At 40.0% G+C, this 12,296-nt stretch overlaps 2 protein-coding genes across 8 annotated transcripts in view; one reads left to right on the top strand and one right to left on the bottom strand.

Moving 5' to 3' along the window:
- Positions 1-5,653, top strand: part of Tbce (tubulin folding cofactor E) — a 54,100-nt gene extending 48,447 nt beyond the window's left edge. For 6 of the 7 annotated variants that reach the window (XR_009587785.1, XR_009587783.1, XR_009587782.1 and 3 more), the window contains one exon: positions 632-5,653. The gene's annotated coding sequence lies outside the window, so the exon portion shown is untranslated. The remainder of the gene's footprint in view (positions 1-631) is intronic. The other variant, XR_009587786.1, reaches the window with a different exon arrangement.
- The window catches only part of B3galnt2 (beta-1,3-N-acetylgalactosaminyltransferase 2), a 41,177-nt gene that overhangs the window by 7,637 nt on the left and 21,244 nt on the right, over positions 1-12,296 (bottom strand). Inside the window, exons 5-8 of the mRNA XM_021652905.2 lie at positions 11,005-11,100; positions 5,132-5,242; positions 1,468-1,546; positions 746-929 (exon numbers count right to left, since the gene is read on the bottom strand). Of these exons, the coding sequence (XP_021508580.1) occupies positions 746-929; positions 1,468-1,546; positions 5,132-5,242; positions 11,005-11,100 (470 nt within the window). The remainder of the gene's footprint in view (positions 1-745; positions 930-1,467; positions 1,547-5,131; positions 5,243-11,004; positions 11,101-12,296) is intronic.

Here is a 12,296-nt window from a genome sequence, read left to right as displayed (position 1 = left end):
GGAGCCTTCTGTCTCAGCCTCCGTGTAGCTGCGATCAAACTCATGCACCACAGCACCTATTCCAATACAAGTTAGGAGGTTGATGGAGCAGAGACTGGAAATGGAAGGTGAATATTTAGTTGAGCAGAGTTCAGATTAGTAACTTAGTGTGAATATAACTAGGGAATTGGGATAGTTAGGCAGGAATTAAAAAAAGGGACCATTCCTAGTCTCACTGATTTTATCCAGTGCTAGGCTGAGATACCCAAAGTATGTAGAAATTAATCAAAGGGAATTTTTCTTTGTTCATTTTGACCACTTAATACCATTCACTCTGTGGATCTGTTCATCAAAATAAGAAAGCAACAGAATGTCAGAAGATGTCTTCCAAAGAAGCCAGGTGCTGGAGAGTTGGCTCAGCAGTCAAGAGCCAGGCACTACAAAGGACCCACCTATTTGGCTCCTAGTATTCATGTAGGGCAGCTTACAACTGTTTGTAACCCTAGTTCCAGAGGATCTGATCCCTTCTTTTGGCTTCCAAAGGCACCCACACATCACATAGCAGACAAAAAGGCACATACATGAATTAAAAAAAAGAAAACAAAAACCTTAAAATAAAAAAAAATTAAAAAAAAAATTTTTTTTTTAAAAGGATCCAGGATATCCCAGATGATGAGTCTTTGGAATTTTGAAATCTCAGTGGCTTGATGTTTCTACATCAAAATAACAAAGCAAATTTCAGCTACCCAACATCAGCACAACCTACCATCTATAAAAGTTCAGTAATTTTGCAGGAACATTCCGGTAAGTATCCACAACATCCACGAAGACAATGTCGTCATAGACGCTGCTTTCCTCCTGCAGTAAGGCATCTTCTATTCGCAGATCCCGGATGTGATCTGCAAGTCTCTGGGGCCGAGAATGAAGGCTTTGTAACAGTGTGTCGCCTTCTGAAAAGGAAAAGCTGACTGTTCACACTTGGGACCCAGAGCTTGAAAATGTTCCCAGAATTCCTTCCCCAAGCAAGCCCATGGAGCACACGTTCCCAAGGATCCTTAGGTGGGGCAGTTACAGTCAGTGAAGCCTACTTGTGATGTGACATTAGACATACTGTCTTACATGGGCAGCACAATGTTCTCTGCAGCACTGTTTCATTATGCTGGGAAGCAACAAAACTTGAACCAACAGGGAAGGAAAAATAAAATAAAATAAAATAAAAAAGAGCCCAACTACGCTTTACTTGCATAACAAAATGCATGGCTTTAAAAATTAAGCTTTTGGCTTTGTTTTGGAGACAGGGTATTCTGCATAACCCAGGATGGCTTTGAAGTCATGATCTTCCTACAGTCTCTTAAATGTTAGCATTTCAGGCATACAACATTGTACCCAGCTAAATAAGGAACTTTTAATATGACAAGATGACCTCTTACAGCAAATTATAAAACAAGGTTAACTACACTGAGTTTGCTTTGGCACTAGCCAGCTTACCCTGAACAGTGTAGATAAAGCCACCTGCAACTCCCTCCACGCCTTCCATGAATTCATGAGGCAGTGCCCCTTCCCCAGCCTGAAAGGAATGAAAACAAAAGTGCTCAGGCATTTCACGACTAACAGCGAATATATTAACAATGCAGAACTGATCCAGCAGCAGATACCCCTGTCCTACAGCAGACACTGACGCCATGGATTTTTATTTATACCTTTTACTTTATTTCTTCATTTTTACTTTATGTGCATATTTTGTATGCACGCATGTATGTATGTCTGTAGTGTGCCTATTCACCTGCATGCAGGTCAGAAGAGGACATTAGACACCAAAGCTGGAGACACTAAGCGGGTGCTGGGAACATAACATAGGTCCTCTGAAGAGCAGTGTGGTGGTCTGAATAAGAATGACCCCCTTCCATATCTCATATATTTGAATATTTGGTCCCCAGTTGGTAGGACTGTTTGGAAAAGATTAGTAGGAGGCATGGCTTTGTTGGAGGAGATGTGTTACTGGGGTGGGCCTTGAGGGTTCAAAAAGCCATTCCCAGTTAGTTCTTGAGCCTGTGGATCAAGATGTAAACTCTCAACTACTGTTTCAGCAACAAGCTTGCCTGCCTGCTGCCAGGCTCCATACCATGCATGGTCATGGGTTCTAACCACTTGGAACTGTGAGTCCCAAATTAAGCACTTTCTTGTATAAGATCTTTTATAAGGTCTTGTATTATCACAGCAATAGAAAATAATGAATACAAGCAGTCAGTGCTCTCAACCACTAAGCCATCCTTCCAGCCCTTATGGCTTGGATTTAAAGAATCAGTATGACTCTGGCCCAGTGCTCAGAATTCCAATGTAAAGATAAATAAATGTTCTTATACTCACAAACACAATAGTACAAAAACCATCTTGTTTTAAATCTAACTCTATAGCTTTAAAAAACATTAAAGAATTATCACCTTTGTTTCCCCACAAAAATTCTCATGCCTGACATAGCCAGGCATGGTGGTACATGCCTGTAATTTTCAGCACTCTGGGAGGCAGAGGCAGGCACTAGCCTGGTCTACAAAGGGAGTCCAGGACAGCCAAGGCTGCACAGAGAAACATGTCTCAAAAAAACCATAAACAAACAAACAAAAAACCACAATCTTTTAATGCACTTGCACTTGAGAATTCAAGGGCCAGGCAAGGAAAAGGTTCTTTAAACTATCATCTGTTCCCAACAAGTCAGACGGAAACTGACTTCCTCCTGCTGTTGAAGTCCGAGGACTTAACTGATGCCAGCCAATAACAGTCTTGCCTCTTAGAGGCAGTTCTATCAGTGTAGATACACTGTTGCCTTTTCTACCTCATGCTCCAACATGGCTGCCTTCCAGAAAAGGGCTGAAGCTAATTATCAAAAGCAGTCACCAGCACTTGCACAGCATTTCCTATACAGACTCCTCATGTCAGAAGGGATGCTGTGTGGTGACTATTTAAGCAGATCTCAGTAGAGAAGGACTCTACACAGCATCATTTTAAGGCCACTGGAGAGTACTCTGAGGTCACTGTGAATACCATGTCTTTCATTTAAAATACAGTTTGTAGAAGAATGTTGTGGATTTCAAATCTAGTTTCATAATTGCAGTATACTTCCTTTTTAAACTGCAGTATGTTCTATATGTTTTGGCTTGTTTAGAATTTAACAATACTCTAGTGCTCGTGTTTTGGTTTGAAGTTGTTGTGATAAACACTGTCTAAAAGCAACTTCCTTGAGGAAACTGTTTATTAGGTTACATTTCCAGGTCAAATCTATCATTGAGGGAAGTCACGGCAGGAACCAAAGCATGCACTTAGAGGCAAGCCTAACTATTCTATGCAGCATTATCTCTAACCAAGAAACTCAGTCACGGCTAAGGGAGGATGGCTGCTGGATGGGTCACAGACCACACTTCGCTAGCTTTTTATAGTGCCCAGGACCACCTGTCCAGAGACTAGTGCTACCCACAGTGGAACGTGCCCTCTATCAGTTAACAGTCCCTTACAGACATGCCCACAGGCCTCAGGCCACATTCTTCTTAGATGACTCTACCAAACTGACAGGACTCTTGTATATTAATTTTTCTCAAAGGTCACAGACTAGTTTTACATTTCCCTGACATCATCACTTATGGGCAGGGAGCAGACTTGGTGAAATCTCTCCTGCTCAGGGGGCTTCTACCAAGGCCCCCTTTCTTCTCCAGTTAGCTAAGTATTTATGGTGTCTCTGACCTTCCACAACTATTTTTCCTCCAAAGCAGAACATTAGTCTTTGTATTTGAACTTAAGTCTTCAACTTAGAAGGAAACTTATTGCCTTAGTATAACAAACTCAAATATTATTAAATTTTGTGTAACCTAGGTATTTTTAAGTTTCACAAACAGAAGGTGGTATGATATTTAAGGTACTTGTTCTGAAAATAATAAAAGAAAAAAATTATGATTCTATTCTATAAAATTCCTCTTACACAAATAACAGGTAAAATACTATACATGGCCTACAAGGCTAAGGGCATGATTACATGTGACTCTGTGTGTCCATTTATTTAATATATTTTCTTTTCTCTTACACATTTTAAAATTATATCTATTTATGTGTAGATGTGTATGTACATGGGTGTTCACACTGAATTTAATTCAACAGGCTTGGCATCACATGCCTTTACCTTCTGAGGCATCTTGTCAGCCCTTGACTTACTTTTTCCTTGGATTATGGACCTGTGATGGAATAACTGTGCCTGCCTTTCAGAAGGTATGCAAGAAATACTTTCTGAAATAAGTCATATAGCACTCATTTCAAAACCAAGAACTATTTCATCATCATCATTTCTCAACTTCTACATTTAAATGCCAAGTGTCTTCCTATTCATTAGACTAAGCACCAAGGGGGAAGGTAAAGTTGTCTGCAACAGCGTAACACACCTCTTGCTTACTATGTCTGTCTGTACCTTTACTATGCTATGTTTGAAAAATCTAACCTGAGGAGAACCTGACAAGAAACATGACTCAGAAACTTCAGAGCTGCTTCAAAATAAAATTAAAGTAAGCATTCTCTCACTCTCTCTTTAAAGACAGCATCACGCTGTCTATGTTGTCCAGGCTGGCCCTCAACACTGGACTAAAGCAATCTTTAGCTTGACAGGAAGCTGGGACCACAGGCACGGGACATTGTGCTCAGTTTAATATTTTAGTGTAGTATTTTAACTAACATTTTGCTATCAAGGTAAGATAGGCAACTATGGAAAAAATGTTTCTTTTCTTCCTTTCTTACTCTGTAGCTAGCTGGTCTCAAGTTCAGGACAATGCTGCTGTTTCAGCTTCCTGAGTGCTGAGAACACAGGTATAAACTACTATACTAAGCTATGAACAAACGTTGCTAAAATGTTCACTAAAAGAACTAATGAGAAATAAAATACCATACTTTAAAACTGAACAATCTTAAGGCAAAACTACATTATTCATTAACACTGAAGTTACAGGAACATACAGCTCAAGCTGTTCATCTTCACTATGGTAATTCAGTAATACTTTCTCCTGCGTGTACTCAAAACTTCTGTTTGAAACTTCCTGGGAAAAAAGTAAATTCTGAACTTTCTATGCATATAAAATTGTTTATGTTTCTAACCAACCCAAAAAAACAAAGGGCAGCTTACTGTAATGACTCTGAGAACACCTCCTCCATCGTTCATTGTCACTGTGTGTAGGTTTCTGGACACGAGGCCATGGAGATCTTGGCTTTCCCACACGATTGTACCTTCAAAGCTCTTTTGAGGAAAAATAGTGAATCAATTTGTTTATTCTTGTCACTTACATTCTGAAAAATGTCATCTCTCTCTCTCCCCCACCCAAAACACATCAGTTAAAACTTTTAAGCCACAACTTGAACATTTCATTGTTGTCATGGTAGTGTATTTTAAAATAACAGTCACAGAGTTCATGGTGTTTGCAGATGCTACCTGCTGTTCTGCTGTATCAATTTCCTAATGTTGCTACAACTGTTCTTTCCAATGTGGGTATGAGATGTCAGGTAGCTGACACCTGATTTACAGCTGTTGTCTGCTGACAGATACTTGACAGAAACCAGATGGCTACTGTAACATAGGAATGTTTTGGTGTATCTTTTTCCAAAATGCTCTATTTAAAATAAATTCTCAGAGGTGACATTACTGGGGAAATGTGTGTTTATGTGTTTATTTTGTTACATACTGTCAAACTGCTTTTGAATAGTTATTTCTATTAATTTATAAGGTCATCAGCAAAGAATATGAGAATGCCAACTTCACTGTACTCTCTACTATAAAATTTAGGAAAGAGTAAAAAGTTCAAGTTAATGTGACTGTCTAATATTTACCAAGCCATGGTTATACATAGAATATTAGAAATGAAAACAGAATAGCCATTATCTTTAAATACTTTAAATTATCTTTAAAAAAAATAGGGATTTTGTCAGGAATTTGGGTAGATATTGCTCAGAAAGAACTTTAAATTACCACAACAGCAGACACATCTTGAAGCAGTTTGGGTCAGAAAAGTGGGAGGCAACAACACAACACCTTTAAAATTGTGTTTCACAGGGTGTGGCACCAGGCTGAGGAGACATGAGGTCTAGGTAGGCCATATGCATCTCTGTCCACCATGGTGCTATGAACCCTGTCCTTTGCTTGGAATGGGGAAGGCTGGTAGGGAGAGAAAAGCCAGCTGCTATGCAGTCCTAGTGAGACTGAACAATAGAGGTTCCCAAGGAACTGCCTGTAGGCTAAACTATTAATTCCTCTTTCACGTAAGAGGAAACTACATTCCAATCATTGAGAAGAGCTTAAGAGTGAAGTTTAAGTATTACCTTGATAGCCTCCCAACAATCTGCCATTGGCCACCACATAAAAACTGAGCACAGAGAAGAATCTTGGCAATGCAACAAGATAAAGGGGAGAACAATTTAGGTATAAAGTACCTGGTCACATCCCTTCTGGATGGAACATCACTTCAAAAGACTCATTTTCTATTGCTATGATCAAGTTCAATACCCAAATCAAGTACTACTCCAAGTCATATTTTTAGAGACCTTGATATACTAGGACAGAGTATTGGTCATTCAAGTCACTCTCATGAGCCAACACCATAAAGGATAAACAAACTGACAATGGTCCACAGTGTCACCACTGGGAAGCTGATCACTACAATGTGCTAGAAAGGTCAGGCTTGTAACCCAAGTGCATCCTGCTAAGACTAGATGACCTGGGTTAGTCTCCTGGCAGCAGTTATATGCTGTACTTTCTTCTAGAACTCTAACATCAGTATAATGCGGAAGATATGAGGACACCTCAGAATTAGAATGGACAGGACTTGGGTCTAACACCTGAAGACAAACTCCATGATTCGGTTTAGGTGGTTTAAGAAAACCCTAGATCCAAGATTGAAAACACAGGTGATGAGAATGGTTGGAGAAAGACCACACCACCTGAACGTCCAGGATCAGCTGGCACATGTGGAGTTCAGTAGGGACACATGCAGTAATGGATGAAATGGCTCAAGTATGCTGAGTAAAATAAAACAGATGGCCAAGAGTCAAAACAGGAGATACAGAGCCACACCAAAAGGAAAGGTGAAAACCTTACCTTAAGTCTACAGACAGAGGGAGTATAGAAACAGAATACATCATTCTCTGTCCTGCCCATTCAGATGACATTTAGCAGCTAGTTTGCTCTTTGCCAGGACCTCTTACTGGCACCTAACTCCATTTAGTGTATAACTGGGCCATGACATAATTTTCAACAAGGCTCATCACCACAGAGTCCCACTGGAGCAAAAGACCTTGATCTCCTCTGAAACTGTGTAGGAGTCACACGTATGTTCATCTACATACACACACGTGGGCTGCGGCACACACTCCCACCTCTACCCAGGCCACAGCTAACATCTCGCGCCTCCTCTCCCTCACCTTTCTATTTTCTGTTTCAGGGTTCACAACACCAGGGGGCTCTTATAATCCAAAACAATTAGGCAGCTGGCAACTCTGAAGATCATAAAGCTACTAACTCGGGAAAAATCATAATTACAGGCTGGAAAAATGAATTAAAAGTTATCTCACAAAACAGTAGGGGTTACTACAGCCCTTCCACATGGTAATTCTTTTATGTGTTACTTCTAATTTCTCATCCATAACAATGAAGGAGATAAAGCATATGCACATTAACAACTTCTTGTAGACTAGAAAAATGACTCAAGACTCACTTTTCATAAGAACTTAAGCTAAGTATCCATCAGACTAACCGTAATGTTCCTAGTGATTCAGGTGAATGACAAGTCTGCTTCCTACTGAAAAGCAGTTTTAGGTTTCAACTGCATTATTAAGAAAAATGTACAATTAGAGAAATAACTACTTTAAGACAAACACATAGACGTTTTCACTTAAAAAAGTGGCTCTCATGAAGGTTTGTACATCAGTGGGCTGGCCACAGGATGAACACTTTACAAAACAACACACCGAGACAAGCTGTGCTACTGATGCACTACTCCAGCTGTCCTACATGTGTGACTTGACACTAACGACGAGATCATCTACTTCTCACAATGGATTACACTCAGGGTGACTCTGGGAAGACAAAGGCAAACTATCAGTAAGTCAGTCAGGCTCCATTAGGTTTGAGGTAAGGAAAAACAATCCAGGCAACACCAGACAGATTCCAACAAAGAGCTGCACATGGAATGAAACCTAATTTCTGGATTTCTAGAAGTTTACTATTTTGTTTTTATAAAACTAATATGTATCTATTATAGCCTTTTAGAAAATATATGAAATAGAAATCAACCAACATCCTCCTACATATCCACTAACAAACACCTCTACTTTTCTCAATATTTTTTAGAAGTAATGAAATACCTAGTATATTTACCTTAGAACTTAAAAGGGAAGAAAAGCTCTTAAGGGCCAGTATTAAAAGTTCCTTCTAGGCATGGTGGTACACGCCTGCACAGAAGGCAGAACTCCATGAGATGGCAGCCAGCCTGCCTTGGTGTGCTTCCTGGATAGCCAGTGCTACACAGTGAGGCCCTGTCTCAAAACAACCAAACAACTTCCAGGGATGGACAGTTAAAAGTGGCTTTTGTGGGAGGGAGAATCAGTGTCTTCTTTAAGGGTAAGGCCACTGGTAGGCTGCCACTGGAGCATACTCAGAAGTATATAAACTACACAAACTGGACCCTATCATTTATTTAGAAAAAAAATTTAAAAAAGGGAATTGAGTTTGGGTGATAAGAATAGGGTTGAGGAGGGGAGGAGGGAGGGAACTACAGAGGGATACAAAGTGAATAAAGTGTAATTAATAAAAAAAAATTAAAAAAAAGAATAGGATGATTCTGGAGAAGTTTGTGGGAGAGTTGAATATGATCAAAATAAACTGAATAAGTTTTTAAAGAATTAATAAACTATTTTTAATTGTAAAATATAAGATAGCCAGAGCAGCGCTCATTTGCTCTTGCTAGTGTAGACAGAGCTTCTCTTATATTTTAAAAAATTTATTATTCTGACAAAAACAACAAGCAAACCAACAAAGATCCCCTAACTAAATTTTTATTTTGAAAAACTACAAACCTAAAGCTAGAGTCACCATCTGAACACCTAGCCTCCCTAGTGCTCACACTTTACAGCGATGTCCTCTCCTCACACTTCCGTGCTGTCCATGTCCCAAACAGAGAAATGCACAATAACACAGCACTTCACAATGGCACTTTGAGGGAAAGTAATGCTTTTACAAACCAAGAAAATGTTTCTTTCTGTAAGGGTGACCAAACTAGGGGACAGACTATAAACCTGTGATTAGCTGAAAGCGTTAAAACCTGCTTTCCTTCTTTGACCCTACCCTACCAGAGACTCCTCCTTCAAAAAGCTTGTCAACCTTCTCGAACTCTTGTCATTTTGGGTCCCTGAGGTCCAATGTTACAAGCCACGGTCTCAGACACTGCTTAAGTATCCTCTCTCCGGCAAGTGGATGACTCATGGGGAACTCTGCTGTATACAGACAATGATGGTGCAGCTACCTATAGAAGGCCTGCCATGTGGCAGCACATTCTCAGTGGCCCACAGGTGTAAAAACAACAGTCAGTCCCCAAAAAGCCCCTTGGACCACCTAGTGCAGCATCTCTACCTCATGGAGAGGCAGTCCCTCTCACAAGATTCCTTTGATGAAGAATTAACATACTGTCTTAGTTGGGGTTACTATTACTATGATGACACATCATGTCCAAAGTAAGTTGGGGAGGAAAGGGTTTACACTTCCACAGCACTGTTCTTTATCAATGTAGTCAGGACAAGAACTCAAACAGCGCAGGAAACTGGAGGCAGGAGCTGCTGCAGAGGCCATGGAGGGATGCTGCTTACTAGCTTGCTCCTCATGGCTTGCTCAGCCTGCTTTCTTATTGAACTCAAGGCCACCAGGCCAGGGATGGCACCCACAATGGGCTGAGCCTTTCCCATCCATCACTAGTTAAGAAAATGCCCCACAGATTTGCCTATAATCTGACCTTACAGGAACATTTTCTCAGTTAAGGCTCTCTCTTCTCTCATGACTCTTGCTTGTGTCAAATTGACATCAACTAACCAGGACAGATGTTGTTTCAACTACTTGCACGTGACGCCAAAAGTAGATAACACACTATAAAAAGTTGAGACTCTGCTGTTGCCCTAATAAGAATACCATGAGACTAGTGGCTAGCGGAAAAGTGTCAATGGTCTAGTTTTCACATCTTAACTCAGTTTAGATTGCATACAAACTCAGGATAGTTTTCAATAAACTACAAAGCTGTCCACGCTCTCACCTTTACTGTGGTTTCAAAGCACTAATTTCAGAAATGGACTTTAAAAACATCAGACTGAAACAGGTGGATAGACACTGCTCATACCTGCCTGTCACAGTCCTTGACTACACAGGGAAAACCCTCAGGATGCATCAGGGCATCTGCAGCATGTAAGATTTAAGACTGTCCCAGTGCATCTCAGAGGTCACAGGCATGTTTTCAGACATCATCCACTAGTGTTCACTGTTTAATAACAGTTTTATTTAACTTGAAAATATTGCCTATTGTCCTCTCTGTACCTTTTTTTTTTTTTTTTTTTTTTTTTTTTTTTTTGTACAAGGTCTTAGCATGTAGCTCTGGCTGGCCTCAAACTCACTATGCACACCAGGCTGGCCTTGAACTCACAGAGATCTCCCTGCCTCTATCTCCAGAGTGCTGGGATGAAATGTATATGACATTATACCTGGCATTTTTTTTAAGTTCTTTAGGTAAGTAAAACATGTAACTTACCCAAAAGATCTACTGTCCAGGAAGACCTAATACTATCCTTTGTCAGTGAGACAGGTAGAGCTCTCAGGTTAACCGTGGCAACAAGCAATCCTGTGATTGTGAAATTCTGCTGGTGTAACCTCAGGCTTTGTTGGTACTGCTGCTTCCATACTGTAGGGCTGGTATGGGGCAACAAAGCACACATACCTTACAAAAACCACACTGGCTTCCACTAGAGCCTTACCTCTGGTAAGATGAATTGTTCCACAGGCTTATACCACAGTTTATTCACTTGTATGCCACAGCTTGGAGGACTAAATCGAGCGATGAAAAGGGCTTCCTGCAAGGTGGGTAGGGAGGAATGAAAAAACAAAGAAAAATGCTTCCTGTTATACACCGCGTATGCAACCGATCCTCATGCACTGTGCAGCTTGCCAGCAAAACCACAATGCCACCAGTCATGCTCACTGTGCTTCCAACAACTTTCAGGTGTTTAATATTTTTTTTTTAGGTTTTTAATTTTAAAAAAAATCTATTTTATGTTACAAGTGCTTTTAACCATTAAACCATTTTTCCAGCCCCATCTTTCAGATTTGCTAGTGCTGTTGCCATGGTCATTAAATTGTTATCTTGTTGATTGTACAGCTCTAGGAAGTCCTGATGGCCCCTTGCATGCTAGGGAAACACCATACCTAGGTACTACCACCATCAGCCACAGAGCTCTCTCTTGAGACAGTGTCCTGCTAAGTTGCTAAGAATACTTTTGATTTTCCTGCCTCAGCTTCCTAAGAAGCTTTGGATTACAGGCTTCAGCCACCAGGCCTGAATGAAATTACTAAGATAATCAATGAGACCTAAAAGGCTAGGGTCAGGTAGTCGGGGAGGAAGACCTCCTCTATCAGAGGACTAGGGAGGGACTTAGGGGGAGAAGAGAGAGATAGGGTGGGAATGGAAGGAGATGAGGGAGGGGGCTACAGAGGGATACAAAGTGAATAAATTGTAATAAATAATAAATAAGAAAAAAGATAATCAAAGTTGCTATTAAAATTTCGAATTCTAAATATAATTCATACAACTTTTTAAAAATCTATCTTGACATGAAATGTATTAAAGGAAATGAGAGGCTTCACTATATCGAACAAACATATTATAATAACCCCTCATACATAACCAAGAAAAAACTGAAAGTTCACAGGTCTCTTTGGGAAACAAAATGTGCATGGGAATTCTTCAAAAAGAACCTTCAGAAGAGAACATATGAAAAACATATGAAACAGAGGACAGACCCTCAGGATGTATACTGTTTTCTTGGTACTTTCTTATTTCTTCTAGGCAAATGCTAGGTAAGTACTCTACCATTGAGCTACACTTCAACCCTTTCATGAAATAAAAAAAAAAAAAAAGTTTAACTTTTACCACAGTAATACACAACTGTTACAGCCGGGTAACTTGATACCATGACTATAATGTGTTCCCTTTCTCTTAAATTTATGTCTTTTAACACATTAACCTGGCATTCTTTACTTTAAAGATTTA

This window comes from Meriones unguiculatus, chromosome 19 (genome assembly GCF_030254825.1).
Source record: "Meriones unguiculatus strain TT.TT164.6M chromosome 19, Bangor_MerUng_6.1, whole genome shotgun sequence".
NCBI classification, from domain to species: domain Eukaryota; kingdom Metazoa; phylum Chordata; class Mammalia; order Rodentia; family Muridae; genus Meriones; species Meriones unguiculatus.
Note: the sequence above shows the minus strand (reverse complement) of the source record. Positions and strands in the feature narration are given on the sequence as shown.